The 26,559-nt window shown below is 54.5% G+C and overlaps 1 protein-coding gene across 2 annotated transcripts in view; it reads right to left on the bottom strand.

Annotated features, from left to right (window-relative positions):
• Positions 1–327: 327 nt before the first annotated feature.
• TRAF3 (TNF receptor associated factor 3) overlaps positions 328–26,559 on the bottom strand; it is a 118,468-nt gene continuing 92,236 nt past the window's right edge. For both annotated transcript variants that reach the window (XM_070358023.1, XM_070358022.1), the window contains exons 5-12: positions 26,075–26,179; positions 25,303–25,470; positions 20,510–20,590; positions 17,927–18,001; positions 16,087–16,179; positions 11,276–11,416; positions 6,107–6,281; positions 328–5,548 (exon numbers count right to left, since the gene is read on the bottom strand). In XM_070358023.1, coding sequence (XP_070214124.1) covers positions 4,977–5,548; positions 6,107–6,281; positions 11,276–11,416; positions 16,087–16,179; positions 17,927–18,001; positions 20,510–20,590; positions 25,303–25,470; positions 26,075–26,179 — 1,410 coding nt within the window. In that variant the 3' untranslated portion in view covers positions 328–4,976. The remainder of the gene's footprint in view (positions 5,549–6,106; positions 6,282–11,275; positions 11,417–16,086; positions 16,180–17,926; positions 18,002–20,509; positions 20,591–25,302; positions 25,471–26,074; positions 26,180–26,559) is intronic.

The raw sequence follows: 26,559 nt of genomic DNA, 5'->3' as shown, positions 1-26,559 counted from the left end.
TCAGTCCTCACCTGGAAATACCCCCACGAGGCCCCGGCGCCCCACAAGCCAGCCACGCGGAGACGGCAGAGCGCAGGGTGGGCTCGCGGGGCCACACGGCTGTGGGGGTGACACGCGGAGGAGCAGGGGTTGTGGGGGGCTGGGCAGAACCCGGGGCCTTCGTGCTGTGCCTGGGGTACTGGGGCAGCCCCGACGCCTGCTGACTCAGGGGGAGCCTCAGGGGAGGAGCGGGGCTTCCTGTGCCAGGGCTGGGCCCCCGTGACCACCTGGGGACGCTGGCCCCATGGTGCTGGGCCTCCGAGAGTGAGCTGAGAAAGAAGCCGAGACTCCTCAGTCAGGTTTATTTTCCTCTAATGAGACAGTTTCAGCATTTCAAAGTTGGGCATTCTACACTCTTACAAACTTCAGTTATTAGCATCAGGAACACAAAAACGTTGCAAGACCTCAAAACACAAATAAATACCAAATAAAACCACACAAGATATACAGTAAACAAAAATATCAAACATAATAATGCTATCAGGAAGTCAGACATGTTGTTGACCCACAGTTAACAACATGATTATTGCTGGGCAATAACTCACACGGTCCTTTTGTGTTTTTTTCTCAGAAGAGCAGAAGAACACGGGACGTGGTCACTGGTCACAATCACTTGGACTGTCAAGATGGGTCCTCACAGCGAGCGGCTGTACAGACGCAAGGTTTTATTTTTTTAAAACAGGCAGATTAAAAATACAGAGTCACACAAGAGATTGGCCTTCTTTGGTCTTTGTTTTGGGTAAGAGAACTGAACGCAGAGGTGTGCCATCAGAGAAAGAACCGATTCTCAAAAGTGTCTACGTGGATGTACACTTCCTTGACCACAGACTCTGTTAACTCTACAGGTAATTCTCATAGAAATCCTGGAAAATAATGCCAGCTTTTTGTGTTTACCAATTAAGTCGTTGAGTTTGCTGTGGAAGTTATCTTACTGGTCTAAAGGGACTAGTTGGGAACAGATCGCCACTGACTGCAGGAGTGGTGCAGCCACCCTGGACTCCACCTCTTTTGTTGCGAGTTCACAAGACAGACTAGACGCAGCAGCAGCAGCAGCAGAAATGAAATGCGGGCACTGCTTCGAGCCACTCATCCGGGCCTCTGCCCGTGGGCCGACCCCCACGCCCCGGGCACTGAGGCCAGCAGAAACGCCTCCACCCCCGCCGCCCCAGCTCCCCGGGGGGCAACCAGCGCAGAGACGGCCGGCCACCTGCCCTGGCTGCAGCCCCCAGCTGACCCCATCCGGCCTGGACCCTCGGGGACATGATCTACTTTGGAAGAAACAGAGCTATCGAGATTTGCGAACAGAAAGCAGAACCATGGTCTTGGGCTGAGCAGCAGACTGGGTGACGGACCCCCCGCCGCCCCCTGCCCCGCCATCAGGTCACGGAGCAAAGGAGCGCCTGGATTTCCCCCAGCTCTCCTCGGCGGCCAGGTCAGTGACAGTCTGGACTAGAAGTTACAAAGCGGGGTTACCAGCTCTGCCTGAGCCCTTTCCAGCCCTGCTGGTCAGCACCAGCAGAGGGGCGGGTTTCGGAGGGCGGAGGTGTGGCTGAGCCCCACGTGGCTCCTGGTCCCTGGCCAGCGCCCGTGAGGGCGGGCAGAGATGCTGGGGCTGGAGCCGTCCACGCCCAGCTCAGGGTGACAGTCGCCCCTCCGAGCGTGGGCCGGGAGGCACAGCGGGCCTGGGTGGCTGGAGGTGTGCGCCCCTGGGGTACACTCGGGGGCCCGCACCTGCTGTTTCAGGGTTCGGCCGGCTGCCCGCAGGCTGCAGGCTGGATGCCAGGCCCGGCATGGGAGACCATCCCTCGACACTGAGTGCCGGGGGGCGACGGGGACGCGGGACCGCAGGTGGCTGGGGACCCTGCGGAGACGAGCTGTCAGGAGACCGCCCGCCCCTTTCTGGCCAGGATGGCCACGTGGGCCCCTGCCGCCGTCTGAGGGCCTGGTGGGGCCCGCCTCCAGGACAGGGGGGCCGCCGGCTGGGAGCTGCCTGCTCACCCCGCGGCGGGGCTCTGGGGCTGGGCAGGGGGCAGACGGCGGCCCTCCTCACCCACCTGCACAGTGACTGTGCCACCCTCCCGTGGGACGGGCTTGTGAACAATTCACACGCGTCCCTGCTGTCTCCGTGTCACCGATACAACCGCCGACTGAAAACCCCTGACCTGTGACAGAGGCCCAGGTGGGCCAGAGCCCAGCCCCCCGGCCCCCACCCACAGGCAAGACCCTCAGCCGGCCGCTGGGGCCCTGCAGGTCTCCGTTTCCACGACAGGCGATGGGGCTGGGACGCAGGCAGGCTGACCCCGCGTGGGACTCACCGCGGTTCCTCTAAAGCACTGGAACGGCCTGTTCCGTGGGGAACTTGATACTGAGTTAATGCGGAAAACGCATCTGTGCGCCGTGTCTGAAACCCGTCCCTTGGCCGGGGCCTGGTGGGGGTGGGGCTGGAGGGGGCCCAACGTCAGATGGACCACGAGAGCGGCGCCCCCCTGCGTGGCTGGCTTCCCCTCGGCTCACCGCGGCCTGAAGCTCCCGCCACGTCCCAGCGTCCACCCCGGGCACAGTGAGCCGGGTCCCACGGCTCCGGGGGTGGGGTGGGGGTCCATCTCCCACTAGAGGCGCTCCTGGAAAGCCCCCTCACCACTGGCCAGATGCTTCCGGAGTGCTGCCGACAGGCCCCCCACCCAGGGCGGGGAAAGAACTGGTTTATAACAGACCGAGATGCTGCTTCTGTCAGTACTGTCCGTCCTTCTAGTGAAGCAGGAGGAAGTGGCAGGCGGTCCCCGTCGGTCACCTCTGGCCTCCCGGGAACACCGTCTGGAGGTGGGGGCCGCCCGAAGCCCCGGGAGTCCAGGCACCTTCGAGGGAGCAGTGGTCCCGCAGCACCTGCAGGAGCCCCTCCTCTGTGAGCGGACGGGGGGGGGGCGGCGGGACCGAGGACGCGATCCGCCCTCGAAGCAACTGGGGTGGGGGCGGGGAGGTAAAGAAACGGAGATGAAGACGACGGAGCTGTAACTGCGGGCGGGCGGGTGCTGGGAACCCATGAGGTCACTTATGGAAGCCCAGGGACGCGGTGGAGAGGAGGTGCTTCCAGCAGGCACTGGGGCGAAGGCACACCCAGGGCGGTCGGCAGCACCAGAGAAGCGGGGCCGCCGGGCACCCCTGGCCGCCCCCGCGGCCGCCGGCAGCCCGCGGCAGGCAGTCTGGGGCGCGCGGCCGGCTGGCCCGTCGTGGGCGCGTCTCTTGGACGAGCGGCACAGATGCGCGGTTCACACACATTGGTTTCGCCTAAGAAGCACCCGTCACGTGTAGCACCCATCAGTGTAAGAGCACCCATGGAGCGGGGTGCATAGCAGGGGCACAGGGCAGGCCCGCTCTTCACAGTTGGACCATTGAGAGAAGGGGAACAGGGTGAGAGGCGCCCCGGGCGGGCGCGGCCGGACGACGGGCCCCGGGGCCGCCCTACCCGTGAGAGGGCGGCCCCAGGACGCCCGTGGCCCAGCCCTGCGGCCCGGGTTGGCGGTCTCTGGAATGCTCAGAGGGCCCCGCGGCGGGCGTCTGGGCCCCGCGCCCGGGACTCGAAGGCGCAGCTCCTGCCCGGCCCTGCCTGCGCCCGTGGGCCCGAGAGATTTGGAATCTGGGATGACGAAGCGGCGGAGGCTCCGGGGGGCGGGGCCGGCGGACGGGGCTGTGGGAGGCCCCCCGAGCAGGCAAAGGTCTAGTTAGTGGTCAAGAGAGAGTCTGGCTGAACCATCGCCTTCTGGAATCACGGGGAACACAAAGCTGGGGTCGAGAAGCAGCAAGTCACATCTAAGGCACGTGTACAGGATGCCACCATCTCTACGCAAAGGCTGGAGCGAATGCAGCAGTTATGACTGGATGGGGAACACGGTTTCTGCTGTGGCCGCCGTCAGCGCGAAGTCGCCTGCCCACCCCCAACACTGGACACGGAAGTCGGTGTTGTCAGCAAGAGAGAGCGTGTCTGAACACATGGGGCAGAATTTTAAAAACCTACAGGATTTTGTTTAGAACTCCAAAGTTCAACTAATGCCCTATTTTAGGGTGAAAACAATTATAAATCTGAAAATGATGCACAGCATCCATGAGCAATTTTCCTTTCATAGTAATTTTGAAGTAGTGTCATTAACTACGACAGATATTGAAGGTTTACATTTCTAACGAGAAATAACAACAGATTGAATATTCTCTTTCCTATCACAAGTGATAACCAGTGTTTGATATTTTACATTTTCTTCCAAGAAATATCAGTCTATCAACGTTTTAAAATAAAATGTTTGCAGTAACAATTATCTTAGAACTTTAAATTAAAAAATGATTCTGAATTTAGAGACTTTCAAAAAAGACCTAGGTGTACTTCAGGGTCTTCTGACAAACAAATTATTAAAACAGAGACCAGATGAGGCCTTAAAAATAGACAATATACTATATTTGAAACAAGATTGCACTCTTGAATTTTAGAATGAATATATCAGAATTGCATTATTTCATAAATTCTTCTTAACATGCTGACATGTCCAGCTATCCCCAGGTGTGTGTGTGTGTGTGTGTGGTGTGTATGTGTTCTTTTTTTTGGTGTTCAAGTTTAAGGAAGAAAAAAATTCATGGTTCTTTTCTTTAGCATATATGTTTTCCACCTTAATTAACTAGATCTTTAAAAATGAAAATGAAAACCTTCTCTGACAGCAGTATTTATCTCGTCGAAGGATAAATAATTCTCCAGAGTGAAGTGTCGCTAGTCTATTACAAAACGTGTTGGGTGAGTCCTCACGCGTGGCTCCTCCCGCCGGCCCGCGGCCGCCTTCTGCTGCTTCCTCCGTCTCCCAAGGTCCTTTTCTGAGCGCGAGGACCTCGGTGGAGACGGCCGGTTCAAACCCCCCGGAGGAGTTGCCTTCTGCTCGATCCGCCGCCCCGGGGACGCGTCAGGGGTCCGGCAGGTCCGAAGTATCCACTATGACTTTGATAAAAATGGTGTCGTCTTTGATGTACGTCCCGTTCTCCAGCACAGTCTGGGCCACAAAGACGGGGCACCCGGAGGCGATGTTCATCTCCCCAGTGGGCTTCTTGAAGCTGCTGCTGTTGGGGTCCGGCTTGAACGCATCCCCCAGGTGCCGCCGCGAAGACCCCTGGTCCATCAGCATGAGCGTCACTTTCTGCTTGAAGGGCCAGGGCAGCAGCGCGTCGTACTCGCCGCGCATGATGACGAAGAAGAGCGACAGGTGCGTGCCCTTGCCCATGCCGTCCCCGTTCAGGTAGACTCTGGCGCACATCTTGTAGCCGAAGTAGCCGGTGTAGAAGGGCTGGCTGTACAGAGACAGCGTCTTGCCCATCACGGCCTCCTGCTTCCGCCGCTTGTAGTCGCGGATCTTCCAGATGAGCACGCCGTTGTAGCTGGCGGTCTCCAGGACCTGGAAGCGCAGGTCCATGTCGGCCAGGCGGATGTCGTGCACGCTCAGCATCTGGTCGTGCCGGCTCAGCTGCGACTCCAGCAGGCCTGGCGGGAGACACGGCGGGCGCGCGCACGTGACCCACGGAGGCCTGCCCGCAGGGTCGGGGGTGGGGGTGCCCGCGCCCACGGGGGGCCGGAGACGCACGCCCCGGACCCCCAGCCTCAGCCTGCGGGGCAGGGACACCCCGGAGCACCGGCCTGCTGCCCCCGGCTCCCCAGCTCGGGGCGATCCCCCCGGAATCGAAGCTGCTCGGCTCCTTGGCCGGCTTAATCCGGCCCCACGTGCATCCCCGTAATCGGGCTCCTCCCGGTTAATCCTGCTCAGGCGGTTTTAGGACGCTCGCTCAGCAACCCCCTCCCCGCTCCACGCCCAGGCGGCTTCTAGGCATCAGCCACGCTGCCGGGCTGGCCGGGTCCCCTGCCGCCTGCTGGTCACCTTCTGTCCCCTGGCCTTCCTGCGCAGCCCCGCACCTCCGCCCGCAGGCCCGGCCCCGTCGGCGTCCGCCCTGCGCTCTGTGCCTGGCGCAGGAAGCCGGTCACCTGCAGGCGCGCCGCTCTCCCGCACAGCCGGCCCCAGTACCGGCCTGGGACGCGCGGGCTCACCTGTGTTGCGCGCTGCCTGCCCCGCGCTCTTGTCCACGCTCTCCAGCTCGGTCACCCGGTTCTGGAGGGACTCCACGCTGCTCTTCATGCTGTCTGCCTCCTCCCAGTTCTGCCGGAAGGGCCGGATCTCCTTGTCGAGCTCCTTCAGTTTCTCTGCTTGGCTGTCGATGACTCGCTTCCAAATCAAAGTTTCAGAAAGGCAGAACACGGTTAGGACCTGCTGTGAGGGCCGCACCTCTGCAGACCCCCCGCCGGCCCCCACAGAGCGCCTCAGCTCAGGCCCATGGGCCCTCAGGGACCTAGGTCCGAGGTGCAACTGCAGGGCATGCAACCCCCATGTCCCTCTCCCAGCGTCTCAGCTGGGCCTGTGAAGGCCTCTGTCCCATAAAAGATCAAGTGACCAGCAGGGGTGGACCTGTGAGCCTCCGGGGCCACTGTCTCTGTGGCTGCCAAGAGCGCCAGAACCCCTGAGTCCCCACACTGCCCCTGCTGCAGAGAGAAACCGCCCCCCAGTAGGACAGGGCCCGGGTGGGTGGTGGGTCCTCGGGCCCCCAGTGAAGCCAAGAGGCCAGTGCCTATGGGGGGAGGGTCTCTCCCTTGATGCGCTCGGTGCCCAGTGCCCTGTGCCCCCCTGTGGCAGAAGAGCTTTGCTCACAAACTCGTGGCTGTCGACGTGAGGCTGGATTTAAACCACTCAGAAACCCCCTCTTCCAGAAGCACGTGACCAGCACACCTGTAACCGTCACAGGAGGGGGCCTGGGGCTGAACGGAGGGGTCCAGTCAGCAGGTCTGGCCTGCCCACTTGTAGATGAAGCCAGGGACCTGAAGGGTTTTCACCTCTAAAAACAATCTGCATTTTTGAAATAGAGCACCTGAAGTGGGGCGGCTTAGTCCCTGGAGCTGTGGGGCGAGGGGGCCACCCCCAAAGCCGTGGGCCAAGCAGGGGGAGCCCCGGGGGCCTGCCAAGATCACTTCTCCTTTTGGGGGCCTATTTTTAAACCTCAAGGTTTCAGCGCCTTTGCTGGCTCTTAATAGCTGTGAAAGAACAAACACGTAAGCATGTGTTACTTTTCGGGGTAAAAAGTACAGCGTTAATGTTCCTCATGTTTCCAAGAAACCCTGATATCAGCTAACATCTAAAAAGTAAAGATGACTTCTCCAAAGAACACGGCTTTGCACACTGGGAGCACTTCATTTTTAAATACACATGGCGAGGCACGGCCGGCTCACAAAGCCTGTGTTCTGGGGCCAGTGCTGTTGACACGCATGAACACTTACAGCCACCATGAGTGTCTGACTGCCCTCGACCTGCTCAAGTGACAAAGCGACCACCCGGGCTGCCGTGGGGGCTCGTGAGGATGGAGGGCGCTGACGGACATCTAGACGGTCAGCGCAGCTCCGAGGGGGCCCGTGGGGCTGCTGGAGCCCGGGGTGAGCGCAGGGCGGAGCGGCCGAGGCTGGTGCTCCTCACTTCTGAGCCCCCCAGCGGGGACCACACGGGACAGTGGCCCGAGGCCACAAGGCGCTCTGGGGACAGAAGTGACTGCGACGCCCCCACTACACACCAGGGGCGAGGAGTCAGCGGGCGGGGCCGGGCAGGAGGGGACACGGGACCGCAGGCGCGCGCACACACACACACACACACACACACACACAAGGCCCACCCACTACCTAGGAGGCGCTCCTCCCACACCAGGGGACCGTGTGGCTGTCGAGCAGCCCCTTGGCTGGGTGGAGGCTGTGGGTGAGGGCAGCATGTGGACCCGCCCACCCTCCCTGGAGGATGCAGCGAACACGACCTCATGGTTGACGAGTCGTCTCCACCCAGCTGCCGCAGTGTCTCTGTAAACACAGACCTTAAATGCAGGTGAGGGTTTTATCAGAAAAAAGGGCTCAGGAGCTGAGACACATGGCACAGACTGTTCAGAACTAAGTACACCCTCATCAGGAGACCTGCTCACAGGGCGCCAGCCTCTCCGTCTCGCGCTTGGGCCCCTTGGGGCTCACATCCCCATCTATCACTCGGGCGACGCGGGTGGGTTCCGGGCTCAGCAAGGGGCCTGGGGACAGGGTGGGACTCACTGACTGGGGGACCACCGCGTCATCCAACTGTTTAAGGAGAAAGGGACTTCCCTGGCGGTCCAGTGGTTATGCCCGTGCGCTTCCAGTGCTGTGGCACAGGTTCAACCTCCATCAGGGAGCCAAGACCCACATGCCGCGTGGCACAACAAGAGACAAAACAGAAACGTTCTTTACGAGTAAAGTATTAACAAACTACCCTTCCAGGGATGGAAAACCAAACACACTCTTTGGTTCCACTTCTTTAAGCCCCTCTGGCTGCCCTGCCCAGGGCTGTCAGGACGCTGCACTCCGTGTGGACTCCTTCCAAGTCCGTCCTCAGGGTTCAGACAGGGAGGACACCACGCAGAGAGCTACAGGCTGGTCACCAGTAAGTGGTCCGAGGCACAGGCTGGGCAAAGGCTTCCTGGAGGATTTGGCGTCTACCCTGCCATCTGAGGTGTCCCAGGAGGAGCCAGAGTCGGGACAGGAGGTGGGAAGAAGGTCCGGCCCACCGCGGACAGAGTGGCAAGGTGGCCACATGCAACAGCGGCCAGGCAGGCGGCGTCCTGAACCGCAGTCCAGCCAGTGAGCCCTCCCCTGGTGGCTGGAAGGCTCTGCGGTGGCGACTGAGGGGCAGGGCTGAGCCAGGCTCTGTTGAAACGGTGGTGGAGGGCACCCATGGCCTCAGTATGGACTCTCATTTTTTTTTGGTTATAAATGAACCTACTTCTTCATACACACAATGGAATACTACGCAGCCATAAAAAGAGTGAAATAATGCCGGATGGCAGCAACAGGGATGAAAGTAGAGATTATCAGGTGAAGTCAGAAAGAGACAAATACCATATGATATCACTTACATGTGGAATATAAAATCGGACAGAAATGAACTCTTCCACAAAACAGAGACAGTCCGACAGACACAGAGACAGACTGGTGGTTGCCAGGGAAAGGGGGCTGAGGGAGGGATGGCGTGGGGGGCTGGGGTCAGCAAACGAAACTATCATATGTAGACCGGACACACAGGGCCCTGCTGTGTCACACGGGGAACCGTGTGCAACGGCCTGAGGAGAGTCACAACAGGAAGAGTGCCAACTCCCCTCACTGCTCACCTGGCCTGTGGCAACACTGCTAACTGGCTATACCCCAATACAAAATCAAAAGTTAAACAAAGGCAGAATGTATACACATCACTTTACTGACAGAAGCATCTAGTCAAAGCTATGGTTTTTACAATAGTCACGTACAGACGTGAGAGTTGGACCAGAAAAAAGGCTGAGTGCTGAAGGATTTATGCTTTCCAATGTGGTGCTGGAAAAGACTCCTGAGAGTCCCTTGGACTGCAAGGAGATCAAACCAGTCAATCTTAAAGGAGATCAAGCCTGAACATTCACTGGAAGAGCTGATGCTGAAGCTGAAGCTCCAATACTGTGGCCACCTGATGCGAAGAGCCAACTCAGTGGAAAGGACCCTGATACTGGGAAAGACTGAAGGCAGGAGAAGGGGGTGACAGAGGATGAGATGGTTGGATTGCATCATGGACTCAATGCATATGAGTTTGAGATGGTGAAGGACAGGGAAGCCCGGGGTGCTGCAGTCCAGGGGGTCGCAAAGAGTCAGCCCCGACTGAGCAGCTGAACAGCAACATACGGATGTGTAACTGAGTCACTCTGCCGTACAGCAGTAGTTAGCACAACGCTGTGAACCAACTGCACTTCAATAAAAAACTTTGGAAACCATTACATTAAAATAAGAACTAAATAAAAAAAAAAATGAACCCCTACCTACTCATTCTTCCTTCAGTTGCCGATATGCTTAACAAGTGGTTTCGAACACGGGGTCACTTCCTCGGCCCTCCCACGCACCTCCAGGCCCTGGGCCGCCGCCAGCCTGCGCATGCGGGCCCTGCTCACGACGGCAGCGCAGGCCTCGGTCCCAGCGTGCTGACCGCTGTCTCCGGGCCCGCAGCAGCACCCGGGGCTTCCCGCAGCAGCCCTGCGGTCTTTCACGCGGCACCGTGCTTTCCTGGCTCGATTCAATACCTGTGTCTGGCACCTTTTCGACTATAACCTAATGTTTCATAGTGCTTTTCCTTGTCTCTGGACAACCACCAAGTTTAATACAAGTGAAATTAATTTAATAAATCCCTATGCAATTCAAAGCATTATAACTAACCTCAACAATAAGACGGGAGGCAAGATGATCTCCAAGATGCTGTGACTCTGAGCTATTAGAAATATTTTATCTTCCAGGTAATTTAGGGAAACACTGGCCACAGGCACGAGAGGACCATTCTGGCGACACAGGAATGATTCTCACCCTAGTGTGTGACACACACAGAACGATCAGCCTGAAGGCACCCCGAATCGGCCAGTGGGAGGACGCTGTCTGGAAGAATAACCTACAACAAGCACCTGATGGAATCCTGAGCGGGTCACAGAGACAAGGAGCCACAATCTAATCCGGCTGTTTAGGCGTCACCCTTCTCAGAGCAGCGAGGGCCTACGTGTTTGGGATGGAGGTACCTTTGGGTCACTCTGGCGAGATAAAATGATGTGAGTACCTGCGTCGCTGGAAGATTCAGAACAAAACAGCTTGGCTTCAGTTCACTTTAGGAAGTGAAACTTGACACACAGCTACTCAGGAACAACATGAAATCTTAGATAATATTCATAAAAGCAGCTAATTTTAAAAAACCTAGGCTTTGGTCTCATTTCACCAACAATGAATCAAAGGCACAGGGGAGAGGGGATGGGGCTGGGCCTCCAGGAACAGGCAGAAGGGGCGCCTGCAGCCTTCCAGGCCAGTTTCAGACCCAGGTGCCCCACAAACCCAGGCTGCCCTGTGAACCTAGATCACCCATGAACCCAAGCCAGCCACAAACCCAGGGTGCCCCACGAACCCAGGCCATCCTGTGAACCCAGGGCGCCCCACTAACCCAGGCCACCCATGCACCCAGGCCACTTCCCCGAGTTTCACTTAAGCAAGAGAAACAAGCTGCCCTGTGGACAAAGGTCAGGGTTTTGGCTCAGATGTCTCCCTGAGAAAGTCCTGGCGGAGAACACAGACGTATTCCCTCCGACCCAGCCATAGTCTTACACCTCTTACCTGTAAATGGAGTATTTTGGATTCATTATTTCGAAGCATTTCCTTCTGTCTCTCAATTTCAATTTCGAAGCTGCATATCTGGTTGTGCAAACTCTGTATGCTCTTGTTTTTTTCTACACTTTCGTTTTGCAGCAAGGAAACCTGAAAAAAGAGAGCCTCCAATTAAGCAAACACCACGGTCTTAATGTGAATTGACAACAATTCTAACATGAGTCATGAAATGCTGACAACACGGGCCTTCTGTGCACTCACTGGAAGGAGTTCCAGGAACAAACCCCTCCCCACAGGAAAGGGGGGTTCTGGCCGTTCAACAGGGACCCAAACCGTGGTTCTCAGAACCTTTCCTAGGAGTCAAGTAAGATGAGCCGAGTGCCTTTCAGAACAAGCAGGACGCTTTCTAAAGATTTTGCTGAAAACACATAAATCTTTTATCAGAGTGGCTTTCAAACTCTGATGAGAAAACAGTGGGAAACGCCTCCCTGCAGCTCAGCTTCTCGGTGCGTGCCTTGAACACAGGTGCCTATTCCTAAAAACAGGATCCCAAAACCAACCTGTCCTAATCAACTATAACGTACCTGGCACTTTCTATTTTATTCTATTTTACTTTAAAAAATGCTAGTTGCAACCCACTAAATTATTTCACAGCTACCAGTGGACCACTCGCCGCCCTGTGAGGAGCTCTCAGCAGAATGAGGGAGCAGGAAGGGGAGGGTCCCACACGTGGCGCAGGGAATCCTTGGGGCAGCCCGCCGCCCCAGAGAGGAGGCGCAGAAGGCAGAAGGGGGTTCCGGGGGGTGGGAGTGTCGGGGTAACTGGGGGTGCCAGGGGATGGCGGTGTTGGGGGGATGGGAGGGACACCAGGGGATGGGATGGCCGGGAGACCACGGTGGTCCAGGAAGGGCCTGCTGGGGGCAGTTCCAAGCCCACCTTTGACATTTTCAAAGTTCCTTTCTGAAAAATAATCAGCTCCCAAGAATCAATTTACACAGGATTTAAAAGCCCCAGGGTGAGAAATTCAAGGACGACTCGACAAGGCGTCTCCTCACAATGTTCCCACAAGGGCACTCGGGATGGCCCTGGAGGCTCAGTGGTTAAAGAATCCACCAGCCAATGCGGGAAACCAAGGGCAGACCCTCTGAAAGCCTCCCTCTGCCCGTGGCCTTCTCTGCCCACAAGCGCTGGGGCCCCCCACCTCCCTCCCCCCACCCCGAAGACAGCACGCTGCGTCGCGGCTGCACTCGGAGGTGCCCTCTAATGTTGCCAGCACCTGAGGACTGCCTGGCCACGTGACAGCTCACAGGCATCTCGGGCGGCATCTGGCTCCTGACCTCATCCCTGTGAGGAACCACCAGCCCAAAGTCAGCATCCTGCTGGGAGGCAGTGCCTTTCGGGCACTGTCTCAGTCTGTTTTATTTATAACAAACGTATTTACAAAAGAATACAAAACCCGCAATATATATTTCAACTCCCCTAGGGTTTCATGCAGCACAAACGGACTCTCCTTCCTAAAATAGGCTGCCTCACTGGTCCCCGGCTTCCCACACAGGACCAGCCTGCAGCATCCAGCCTGGGGCATGGGTGGCTGGCAGCGGTGTTTTGCTTTTTCTAAAGTTACAACTCCCTCATTCCCATCTGCTGAAGATGGACACGGTTCCTGGGCCCCGTAGCCTCACAACCCCACAAAGAGCAATCGTGCACACGGGCCAGCCGCCTTCACAAGACTCTCGGTGATACTCCCCACACCAACGGCAACTTCTGCCGCGGATCAGGCCACCTGACCTACACTGACCATCACACATCCTGCCACACCAAACTCTCCCATTTTAAAATTTTTATTTATTTATTTAACTTTATCTTTGGCTGTGCTGGGACTGTGCTGCTTGCTGCACATGGGCTTTCTCTGTTTGCAGTGAGCTGGGGCTACTCTTTGGCCACCTGATGCGAAGAGCTGACTCACTGGAAAAGAACCTGATGCTGGGAAAGATTGAAGGCAGGAGAAGTGGGCAACAGAGGACAAGATGGTTGGATGGCATCACCGACTCCATGGACATGAGTTTGAGGAGGCTCCCGGAGTCAGTGACGGACAGGGAAGCCTGGCGTGCTGCAGTCCACAGGGTCACAAAGAGTTGGACGTGACTGGGCGCCTGCACTGACTGACTGGGGCTGCTCTGCGGTGCCAGGCTCTGGCTCCCCACTGCGGTGGCTCTCCTGCTGCTGAGCATGGGCTCCAGGGTGCGCAGGCTGAGCTGCTTGCTCCACAGCATGTGCGATCTTCCCGACCCAGGGATTGAACCTGTTTCCCCTGCACTGACTGGCAGATTCCTACCCACTGTGCCCCCAGGGGAGTCCGCCTCAGCAAACTCTTAATGTCTTGATGGAGGGATTGTCCTTAAACTCAGTTTTATTTACATATTTTAATCAAGGATCCCAGCCCCTGGGTGCCAGCAGACCCCCGCTTTCACCTGCCTGCCAGGTAGACGCCGCAGGCACAGGGAAGCCCACTGGCAGCCGTGTTTCCCAGAATCCACGCAGCAGACCAAGCAGGGTCCCCACCGAGACCCTCCTCCCTGAGCACACCCTCCACCCCCACCTGTCTGGGGGCACTCTAAGACTTCCTTGTGACTTAAGCTTTCCTAAAATGTAAGATGGGTGTTTTCAGGTCTGGACTTTATAAAACAGTTTTGTTGTTGTTTTTTTTTTTTAAAGTTTGACTGTGAATGTAGTAATTGGTCTTTCTGAATCAACTCAAATATTCTATTTTCTACCCTTGATGAACAAAATATCAAGATCCAACTGAACAATTCCATGCTGAGAAACAAATTCCCACTTTAAGAAAACACAAACATCTCCATCTGTTGTCCAGGTCTGCTCTTGGGCCCAGAGAAGAGATGCCAGCTCCTCATGGACACGAGGAAAGATGTGCAGGGCAGGGGCCTGGCTGTCCCTAGTGGGGGGCTCAGGGAGGGGCTCACCCCTGAGCAAAGCCACGGGAACAAACGTTTCAAATCTGCCCCCCACTGGCTGGTGTGTGGTGTGTGGGGGAGCACCGCCGGGGAGGGCATGTGGGCCGTGCAGCCGGGTCCCGGGGTTTCCAACAGTGCAAAGAGGATGCTTTCAGGGTGCTGGGGTGGCAGGACAGGAGGGCGTAGGATGGGATGACCCCCATCTCCCCCTCCTGCACCCCTGGAAGCCCTCCTGGTGACAGCCCCACCTACAACTGAGGGGGTGAGCACACCCCTGAGCCCCGCACCGCGGTTACATAACCAGCACAGCTGGAACAAAACCAATTCACTTTACAGGAAAGGAAGAACCTTTTAGATAAATGAGAAGCTGTATCTGTGAGAGACCAAAAGCCCTGCGATCCACGCCTATAGTTTGAAAACGCAGAAACAAAGCATTCTTCAAAAAGAGGAGAAAAAGGGATTTATAGGTAAACCATCGCTGAACTCAGAGCAAATATGTGCTCATGGGAAAGTTATAAATCATTCATGTGACACAGATTCTATCTCACGGTCAAACAGAAGCTCCTCCTGTCCCACGCGCGTGTACACACAGCACACAATGCCTGTCACAGCTTCTCATCTCCAGCTTAAGCATTTATACTAAGAAATACTTAATGTCATATTTAATAAACATCTTTTGATTTAAAACTTTACACTCCTTCAAGCACATTTACATTTTAAATTGCTTGGGTTTAACACTCAAAACAAGATATTCAAATCTTTACAAACCTTTAGAAAGCAAACATCAACTCCCGGGGCCGCCGTAACTCATCCCAGCGGCCTCCTATCACACGTTCTCAACACATGTTTGCTGAATATCAAATTAAGTTCTTATTTTTGTATACAAGCCACAAGCCACAGTGGGAGATCTATAACCTTCTTCTCTGTCAAGCCTTGGAGGTTTTCATCCTTTCTTTGAGAAAACAGGCCTGGCGAGCTGAGCACCACAGAACAAACTCCCCCAGGAAGGAGTGTTCTGTGGGCAGGCGCCTGCTAAGGAGTGCAGACCCCACAGCGGGGCTTCGAGGAGACGCCCAGGAGGGCAGGTGTGTCTGGGGAGGGGCTGTGTGGCCCCCAAACTTCCACAATCAACTGTATCCCTGGTCGGGGAAGTAAGATCCCACGTGCTGCAGGGCAGCCAAGCCTGTGCGCTGCAGTGAAGGCCTGAAGATCCCACGTGCTGCAGGGCAGCCAAGCCTGTGCGCTGCAGTGAAGGCCTGGCACGGTCCAAACACAAAAACGGAACAGGAGTAACTGGTGATGTGGAAACGTCCTTCCCTCCCATCTCTTAGAGGAGGGTCACGCACGGGACACCGGTGCCCTTCCAGATCGCGGCTGGCGGGCTTTCTGTAAACAACCAGAGAGCAGTGACTGGGGGCTGTGCGGGCCACACGAGCCCCATGTCAACGCTGCCATCCCGGTGTGAAAGCAGCCATGGGCCATACTGACGAAGTGTGCGTAGCCGCATTTCAATAAAGCTTTATTTACAAAAAGACAGCGTTGGGGGGTGCAGGCTGGAAGCGACAATCCCTGTTCTAACTCAATACTAAGAGAATCACCATGTGAGTTTTTAAAAAGCACTTCATACACACTTGGCAACTGAAAAACAAAGAGCAAGCTAGCAAGCTAACAAAACCACATACCTTCATTTATAAACTCAAGATCGCTTGAAAAGAACTTTACTTTTTTGACACTTCATGGTGTTTCTTTTATCCAAAACCCCTTACTAAATAAAAATAAGATTTTCTTCTTCACACAATATGAAGAAATTATTAGAAGCCGGTAGAAGCCAGAAACGGCAGGGCGTACCTTTTTCTCCAGGGAGTTGCTCCACTCCTTGAGCAGGTTGACATGCTGCACCGCGGAGCTGGCCTCATGGGCCTTGATCTGCTGGTTTGTCCCCTGAGAACGAAGAGGAGACGCGGTCAGCCAGCCTCCCTCGGTCAGAGGCTCAGACCCTCAGACGACCTCACGCCAGCACCACACATGAAGGGGGACTGAATCGGGGAAGGGTCACAGGGCATCTCCAGCCTCAGGAGGGCTGTGCTCAGTGGCCCCTGAGCTACTGTGTGCAGGCAAGGGGGCCGTACCGAGAGGAACCGAGCAGCTCAAAGATGAGGCGCTGCGATTCTGCGCCCACTGCCTCGAGGCCGTGGGCTTCACTCACCCCTCAATTTACCTAGGCTTCAGACTTCCAACATTAAGAAATTAAATTTCAGACATATCCCTTTTGTTCCTTAGTAAGTTTTCTGCACTAAAATATAAATGGAAAACGTCAAGACATCTGCAAGTCGTAACTAGATGGTCCTACAATAATCTAGTGAATGTGCAATCCAAGTAGGATTCTAAGTCATCTATTAGGATATTAACTTACTAGTGAAACACTAGTATCAGAAAATGTACTGTCCCTAACTATTCTAAGTATACTTAGAAAGTTACGTACAGAACATAAACAATCTACAGAGTACATAAGATGTAGACCATCTCAGAGTCGATAATGAGCACGTGAAACAGTACTTCATATATTTAAGAAAATAATTGGTATAAGAATGTAATTTGTTTTGGATACTGGAAAATTTAAAAGCCATGGAAAGCATTTTGATGATCTCCAAAACATATACTCTGTACATAGAATATTCATATATATATGTTCATACAAGTATTGCTAAATATCAACATATATATATACATACACAGAATGAATGGTGTGTAAGTACATACGACATAACAGCAGTGAGGGCTCAGTCTCTTTGAGAGCCGAGCAGAGGGCAAGCTACATTCGTCCTCACTCTCAGGCTTTTTGCTTTCTAAGAAAATGCTGAGATGCCAATATCTCTGCACTGATTTCACAATAACGTATTGATAATACATAAAAATCAAATATAAAGTGCTTTAATTGAAGTATATACTGCCCTTTGATAGTTCTAAAATCAAGATATGCATTTAAATGAAAACTAGTTCAAATCCACTAGCAACCTCAGGTGTGTTAAAAAAAATCACTTTCTAAGAAAATGTTGAGATGCTAATATCCCTGTACTGATTTCACAATAATGTATTGATAATACATAAAAATCAAATATAAAACTCTTTAATTGAAGTATATACTGACCGTTGATAGTTCTAAAATCAAGACATACATTTAAATGAAAACTAGTTCAAATCCACCAGGAGTCTCAGGTGTGTTAAAAAAACAAAAAAACCAGGAGCAGGCACAGGCGTGGCAGTGGAGGCGACTCCTCTCCGCCCGGCAGTCCGGGAGGTGTGGCGTGTGCATGGGACGCACTAAGGACACACGCATGTGCAACGCTCACGGCCGTGCGCTGGCACACATGTGTGCTGCCGAAGCCATGTCCGGGGCGCCAGTCTACCTAGAGACCCCACCCCACGTCCTGCTGGTTTCAGTGTGATCCTTCTGCTAAGGCATTAACTCCCCCTCAGCACAGGTGTCCACCTGAAGTCTCACGACACCCCCGGCCTGAAAAGTGGGCCCAACGGCTGCTGCACGCGGCTCTGCCACCGTGCGCAGCTGGTGACTCGGCGCCATAACAGAATGGAAAGCTCGGAGCCTGCACGTTAAAATGTCAACAGAGTTAACTTTCTCTCATGGCGGAATGTCAGCGACTGGGAAGGACGAATGTCGGATACTGACCTGAAAAACGCAGCCATAGCGCTTAAAACTACAGGTGCTGGGGGCATTGACACACTCTGACAAGTGTGCACTCAACTGCAACGGGAAAGAGACGTGAGTTGTGGCACAAACGTTTGCATGAAAATGTTCAAACATATCAAGGGCACAGGTAGCATCTGCGTTCTAATATCACGAATGGGGCTTATCAGCAGGTGTGTTTACACCACCTGCTTCCTGGACTTCTACCCAGTAAATATACAGTATCACCACGTGTATACACATATATACACCATATACAGAAATACATTTACTGTAACATTTCTTACACTTGCGGCTTTTTTTAGAACAACTTGTTTTGTGACACGCTGTCCGCAGAATTTTAAGAAGGAAAAAAAAAAACTGAAAAGCACATTTAAAGACTATAAACAAAAAAATTGCATGAAACACAAAAAATAGAAAGCATTCCGATGTAGCTGGGCCACACACCTGTATACAGTACACAGAAGTAGGTGTCTCTCTCTCCAGGGAAGCGCACACAGGCGCTCCCGGCCCCCCACACTCACGACAACTGCAGAGGGGACTCTCCTTCTGAAAAGACTCCCCTCCCTCAGTTTGCCCAGAAATTCATGTGGCTTTTCAGAGACCCCTGAGTCATCCTAATGGCATGGATCTGAACGTGCTCCCCTCCACTTCGGGAGGACAACCAGGAGGAGCCACGTGCTCCGCTTCAACGTCGGCAAATGGCCAAACACACACCGCTTGGGATGCCCCGCAGGGGAGGAGGGAATGGAAACATCTGCATTTTATAGACACGGAGTTTTGCGTTAGACTAACACAGTCTAAAAGATAATCTCTTTCTTTATTGGAAACTCAAGGGACAGATTTTCTTTAGAGAAAACGATCAGACCCTGAATTAGCAGAGCAGCTTGTGAGCGCAGTGCGTGGGGGCCCGGGAGCGTGTTCTCCTGGGAGCCAGCGCGTGTAGGACTTCGCTCTGGTGGGTGAAGGTGGCCACGATGCCTTTTCCTCTGTTCTCTGGGACACAGTCCCCTCCCGCCAGGTCTGTACTCAGGGCGAGAGGGAGAGGCTCAAAGCACAGCCTTCCTGCCGGCTGTGCCAGTTACAGGACAGGCCCGAGGGACCCAGCTGCCCGCTGCCAAGGCCAACCCGGAGGAAGGTCTGGGCCTGGGCAGGTGGTGGTGGCCGCACCTGGAAGAAGCACCCAGGAGGCACGTGGCGGATGACAGGTACAGAAATTCAACAGGTGGCCGTGTGTGCAGTGACGTCAGTTTGAAAATCGTAAAACATTTTCTTTCACTGCCATCGGTACAGTCATAAATCTAACCAGCTAATGCTTGTAATGTTAAAATTGGGGACATATCGAGTTTAGCACTATTTTCTACAACTATAAACTCAGGGTTGTACTTTCCCTAAATTGGCTTCATCATCATTATTCTCAGAGCCCTACAGAATTTAGGGGAGCTCGAGACTACAGCAAGAACCATCTGTAAAAGGGCACCTTTCACCAGAAACCCGAGATCAATGCAGGTTTAAACATTTTTTAAAATAAAGATAACTTAAAGGCAAATGGAGACAATTTTGTTCCTAATATAGATAGCCCTGCGTGAGTCAAAACTGAGGAAAGCATATGGAACCCTGGAAGTTATTTCCACAGCAGCCTCTTCGTACGTTCACTTTAACAGAGGGGCTTCCTAGCTGTGGAGACAGTGCCCTCGCTGTTCTCTGAGGCATAGCCAGGGGCCCAGGAACCACCATCACACCCGGCAAGACCTGCCCCTTCCCAGCAGGGACATTCCGGGACAGGGCACCTCGGTGAGAGGGGCTCCGGGGTCCTGTTGCACCCGTGTCCCTGGCCTCAGGGACGGGAGAGACCGACCTCCTCCACCACTGCAGTACCTGCAGTGTCAAATCCCAGGTGGCTGAAAAGGGCTGAGGTGAGCAGGCTCCTCAGGTCAGAGCGCCCAGGCCCGAGGGCGCTCGGTGTGGGGACCAGGCCTGCAGGCACCCCGAAGCCCACAGGCGCCCCGCCAGCTCCCAGAACAGCAGCCAAAGGGACCCAGGCCAGGGCCAGGTGCAGAGCACCAAGAAGCCTTGGAACTGTTCCACCTGGATATACCCTGGTCAGACAAGGTGACCGCAGGATCTACCTGCCTCAGGGACAGTGGGCCCGAGGGCCACTGTCCAGGTGCCCCCCGCCACCTGCCACCCTCTCACCCCAGGGCAGACCCTGCACGGCCCGTGTGGCGGAAACCGCTCATGAGTATCTCTCAGTCAACTGATCTTCCTGAGACAGTCATAGAGTAATTCCTCTTCTACAGATTTAAACCTAAAAAGTGTCGCCCACGCTTGCACTGAATATATTCCCATTTCCTCAGTTCTCAATATTTTTGCTCTGAATCCACCACTCTGTAGCTTTTAACTGCTTGTTTCTGAAATATCTGATTTTCAAGAACAGCAAGAGGTTTTTCATCGTTCTACTCTATTACCACCATGGACTGTGATGACCTCAGGCCTCGGCGTCAAGGGGGAAGTGGGGACCCGTAGGACCCCCAGCCCCTGCAGGGGCGCAGCTGCAGCCCTCACCTCGCTCCTCAGGAGGGTCTGGACGCTGCACTTGTGTGGGCAGGACACTGCCACGCAGGGACACTCCGTGTCTTCGTGTTTCTGGAGGAGAAAGAGAGACCGTTGCTAACGCTGAAACACAAGACCTGCCTTCCTTCAGAGGCCGCCAGCGCCCCCACGAGGCCCCAGAGGGTGCGCCCTGTCCACAGTCATGCCCGTGTGTCCTGAGACTCCCATCACACCTGCATGGGCCGTTGTGTTACAGAAGTGTGAGTGCTGACAAGGCGGGCCCTCCCCAGAGCTCCGCAGACCTGACTGGTCGGAGTGACTTAAGAGGGGGACACTCTAGGACAGTCCTGCCCCAGCCCACCTGCATGCCCTCCAGCCGTGTCCCCCGGGCCGACGCCGCCCTGCCACCTGCGCCCAGCAAGCTCGCTCACACAGGGGTGGATGCCGGGGCCCAGCCTCTGCTGGCTGGGGTGGACATTTCCCCTCTTGCTTCTCAGCTTGGAGTCTGGAAACAATGCTTCTCAAGAGCCTGAAAACAGTGTGATCCCCGGGAATTTAAATTCTGTCCTGAGAACGTGCCTGGATTCCCTTTAATGCAAGGACGATGTAGGTATGTTCCAGTGTGGCCATTCTCTGATGGCACAGATTTCAACATAGAGCCTGGGTGATGGCCACTGCCAAACTCGGTGCCATGGGCACCTGCTGGCACCTGTCCGGTACACCTGCCACCGGCAAAGCATGGGCCAGAGCTCCCGCGGGCCAGCAAGCCCAAGCGGGCCTGGAGACAGCACCTCCAGACACGTGACAGAGGCCACACAGGGAGATCCTAGACCTGCCATGAAACACAACTGCGGAGCCAGGCCTCAGAGGGCAGCACTTGGCAGGAGGAGAGATGGTGGGCTTCCCTCAGGCCTAGGACACTCCGGTTCTGCTGGCAGGGCCTCCAGCCAGGCTGCATCGGGGCAGCGCTAGCCACGGGCTGTCTGACCGGGAGATGTGTGGGCCAGGGACACGGTGCCCGCAAGGACGCTTCTCTGGCCCGCGAGGCCAGTCATCCTGCCGCCAGCAGTCCCTGGTCTGGATCAGCCTGGTAGGTGGGCAGTGTGGAGAGGACCCCTCTGCTCCTGAGCATGGTCCTGGAGGCCCACAGAGCCCCCAGCACCTGCAGTGGGCGAGCCCATAGCTGTCTGGAGCTCATTGGAAGGCTCTTGGCTGGACTGAGCCTGACCAGCACCTCCCATGAGGGGACCCCCCCGGGTACTGCTCAGAATCCCTACAAGTTCCCCGGTGCCAAGTCAAGGCTTCCTGCATCTTTCAGTGGGACGTCTCGGCCAGACGGTGTCATCTATAGGCAGGGAGTGACCAGATCTCCCTCGGAGGGCAGCGGTAAGGATGGAGTCAGTCCCGGGCCTGGAGAACGGATGTGGCCAGTGCTCCAGGTGCCACACCCCCCTCCCAAAGCTCCCATTCACCAGGCCGGGCCTGCCCTGGCCTTGGGTCAGCCTGGCCCAGGACAGCGAGGAGCATGGATGGACAATCACCCCGCGGCAGGGGTGCGGGGAGAGCGCCTGGGGGTGGGGTCGCAGGGGGAGCGCTGAGACAACTCAGGGGAGGGGCCGTGCACTGGGGAGGGCAGGCAGGGGGCAGCGGGAGGAGAGGCTGGGGCCTGCACGCCAGGCCAGTCAGGAGCTTCATGTGCAGCCTGCAGACTTGTGCAAGGATGATCAAAACAGGCTTTTCTGGCTATCGGAGGGTAAGCGTCTCACATGGGATTTGGGGGGTTTTGCCAGTTCTGTCAAACCTTCCCATCTCCAACAGCGATGGGTGAAAAAGGCAATGTGTGACTTCCAATTCTTTAACGTGTAGCTATCAGCACGCTCTTTACTTTAAGCATTTCTATTTCCTGTGAATTGCCATTTATAGCTTTGCCCACTTCAGTGGGTTGAACAGTGACCCCTGAAATATCTCCCCCTGGACCTCAGAGGGTCTCTGTAGATGTAATGAGTTAAGAGGTGACCCTTGGCCACCCTTTACAACTCTTGACTTTTAACAAATTAACAGAACTGTTCAAAGAGAATGATACTCTATAATCTCTGGGCTAAATGGAAGAATTTTTTTTCTGATGCTTTATGCTAACAGATTAAAAACACAAACACAAAAATACCTGGCACGCCAATACCATGGTTTAAAGATAGAAAAGAACTGCTCATAAGACCCTGAGGGTCTCCGTGCTGTATCAGTCTACTTTTATCAACACTTGATGTACTTGTCACACCACAGGACGCAGGACAAGGAGGAAAGTCAGGATGACCTGGGGCTTCAGGCCTAAGTTAAACAACTGTGCTTTTGAAAAATAGACTTAAGGCCTGAGAGGACGAGACTGTATGCGAGTTGAAAGAACAAGACTTGGGAGTCGAATTCCGCCACCACTGACAAGATGAGGGCCCTTTCCTGGCGGGGCAGGAAGTACGGGTGTGGCTGCCTGCTGGCGCCAGGGCCCCGGGGCCCAGAGCGGGGGCACCAGCATGCTCCCCACAGTGATCACAGGCGGACAGAAAGCAAGATCTGCCCCAAGACGCACTGCAGGGTCAGCACCCTGAGGACACGCCAGGATGCCCCCATCACTGAAGGGTAGGAAGATTTATGAGGAAGGTTTCCTTGTACAACTCAGGCCCCAAACTTGCAATTACTGCTCTGTGCTTCTGCACCTGCCTCCTCTCTGCAGTCAACACATTTAAGACCCCCCGTCAGGTCAAATGCCACTTCCTCTTGACTGCCCTCACCGACCCCGTCAGGCCAGGTGAACCGGCCCTTCCCACACCGGCATTTACACAGCTGGCTGTCTCCCCCGCCAGACGGTGGCGTGAAGGGGCGAGACTGTGATATGCTCTCTTGTGTGTCCTGGGCAACTAGCTCGGGGTCTGCTGCCCCAGCGTTTCAAGCCACCACCAGCGATGCTGCTGTTCCAAAACCCGCCTCTGCGCAGGCTTGACTGAGCTCAGAATCGGTTACTGACAAGCTACTTCACTCACATGCTCTACAATTCTTTATCAAATGAAAATTAATTTCTGAATTCTATTCTGCAAATAGAGGTAATTGATTTTTGCAAGAAGCAAAGTATAACTTTGATAGCAACATGGTAATATGTGTAAGGTCGGGAGGATTGCTCATTGGGTACATGTTGCCTTCACTCAAATTGAATTACTGAAGAAGTTATTCAATTATGAAAAATACTATTGCTATTTTACAAAGGGGAGGTCACTTAAAGGTTATTAATAACCAGAAACAACAATCATACAGGAAACAGACTTCATGAGGGAAGAAAGTCACAGGCACAGAAAAGTTAAGCAAAGAAGGTAAAGTGGAGGTTACGGTGATTATTCTCACTTCATACAGAAAAACTAAGACAACCATTTCTAAATGGGGTCAGTATGTGCTCCTGAACATCTGCCAGGAACAAGCTGGTGGTCCTCAGGCCTGGCTGCCTGTCCAGGGCCCCTCTGTCTGCTGACCCACCAGTCACTGGCCTGCTGGGTTCAGAAGCCCTGCCCAGCCCCAGCTCCACCCCCACCTGCCCTGCCACGCCCCACATCTCCCTCTGGGACGTTCCCCTTGGGGCCCTCCCAGGCTGGCCGCCCCTCCGCTGGATGACCCCCTTGCTTTGCAGGCTGTAAGCACTGGGCGCCCAGGCCTCAGGCCTTGACTGGCCCTTCTCTCTACTCGCTCTAGGGCCTGGGCTGCCAGGACCACCTATTCACACACTGTGGCCCAGACCACTCCCTCCTCCCCAGAGCCCACTCTCTCCCTCTGAGCCACACCTGGACAGGGCACTCTGGTTCATCCGCTGCTCTAGTTACAAGCGCTGGGCATCCGCTCAACTCACAGTCTGTGCTCAAGCCACCAGCTAATCCCACTGGCTCTGTGTAATGCTGACCAACCACATCTGCCCCTTGCTCAGGGCTGCCCAGACACCCACCTCTGGTCTGCTCCCATCAACTTCCCACCTCGCCCCTGCCCCGTGCGAGGCAGCCCCTGAAATCCACCTGCTGAGTGGGCTCCGTCTTGGAGCCAGAGCTGCCTGTGGCCGCTCCCCCTGCCCCAATGCTCTTCCTGCATCGTCCCGACGGCCTTGGAGGGGCCCACCCTCACCACCCCTCCTCCCGTCTTTGTCGTACTTATGACCTCTTCCCACTGGAAGATGAGGTCACCCTGAACCCCTAGAACAGCGCCCAGCACACAGTAGGCATGTAGTAAATATGTACTCAACAACCAAATATTCAACACTGTCCACACCACTGACTCTTCTGGAAGCTTATCCTTCATCCCAACATCTGTTTCTCTTTAATTTACACGTAAGTGATCTGATTCTAACATGCGCACAATATAAAACCGTGCAGAAACAAGGGAGGCATGAAAAAATGTTAACTTCTCCTCTCTCTCCAAGAGAGACAGCTGTACTTCAACGCTGTGGGATCAATCACCCTGTTGAAGTGACGGTTCTGTCTCGGAGCCGTAGAATGGTTAAGCGATCCGACAAGAGGAGGCTATTCCCTGGGACAAGTGGTAAATTCTACCTTTTTTTTTTTTTGGCACCCCAAATGACAGTCGATCAAGGCAATGAAAAATGCTAATTGCGTAAATCAAAATGGGCAAAACAAATACAGCTTAGCTCTGAAATAGTCAGATGAAAGTTGCTGGTTACACCTATCTCTTCTCTTTATTTCTGAGAGGACAGTCACTGGGCGAGCGATCCTATGGATGAGCGGGCTCTGGACAGAGCCAAGGGGGGGTGGGGGACACCGCACCTGCAGCGTGACCATGGGGACCTGGCTCTTGCAGTGGCTGCACGTGGCCTCGCGGTATTTACAGGCCTTCTCCACGTGGTCACGCAGGTCCTTCCTCAGCACTTTCTCTTTGCAGTCGGCACGGACACACGGGAGCTCCTCAAACTGGCAGTCATTCTTCAAATGCACCTGGAAGGCAGACCATCCGGAGTTCTCAGCCGGCAGGCCTCCAGGCTGAGATACCAACCGCAGCCTCTAGGGTGTCAAATCCTATGCAAGCGTCTCTTATCGGCCGCTAGACCAGTTTCTCACCGAGAAGAGTGACCAACCTATCAAGAGATACTGAATTTCATATTCCATTTAGTGATTACTCAAACTATATTGCTTTTGAAGAACTAAGTCAATTAACCTTTCTTCCTGGATAAATAAATGGTTATCCGCTAAGGACTTAGTTTTATTCTAATTCAAATATCCTTCCAGGATTAAATATGACAGTAATAAAAAAAAAACATAAGAAGTTACATGGAATTTTATGGTTATAAAAAGGAGGAGGTTTAAATGGGCCTTCTATAATTAACAGTCAATTCAGATTTCTTTCTACTCTAAATAGGGTAGGGTGCTCAAAAACCAATTGACATTTCTGCCTGTGATATCATAAAAATAACACTTGCCACCCAAGTGGCTCTGTCTGCTCTCCTATTTGGTTGTGTCTGAAAGGCAGATGCAGACGTGGTCTTGGGGCTCCACGGTGCTGACCGGGGGCCGTTGTTTCTGGACGTCTCACCGCACTCACCAGCAGGTGCCCCAGGGCCAGCTGCTCCGTGCAGCCCCGGCCCTCGTTCCGACAGAATATCTGAAGGGCCAGAATCTCCCTCTTGCAGCAATTATCCTTAAACACCTGAAATTGAAAGACAGCTATTTTAGAGGATTAAGATTTCTTAATCTCCACATGCTGCTACTTTAGACAAGGCAAGACCACTCTAAAAAGTCACGAGCACATCTCTGAAGAGGGCTCACAAAGCACTAAGGACCGTTTTAACGTCTAAGTGAGCAGAAAGAAGGAGCCATCCCCACTAAGAGACACAGTTTACATGATACAACCTTAACTACCAGCTTTTCATGGATAAACCCAGAGTAAGCAAGCTGTACTGAACAACTGAAGATCACTCTGGAGCATCCAAGCGTTTTAGATGGACTCACATTCTCAGGGCGAGCCCACACCTGGACCGAGTTCACATTGGATCCTGGACACTGCCAGGCCCCAGCCTTGCTGGGAGC

This window comes from Bos mutus, chromosome 21, assembly GCF_027580195.1.
Source record: "Bos mutus isolate GX-2022 chromosome 21, NWIPB_WYAK_1.1, whole genome shotgun sequence".
NCBI classification, from domain to species: domain Eukaryota; kingdom Metazoa; phylum Chordata; class Mammalia; order Artiodactyla; family Bovidae; genus Bos; species Bos mutus.
The sequence above is the reverse complement of the archived record's forward strand: the minus strand, read 5'-3'. Positions and strand labels throughout refer to the sequence as shown.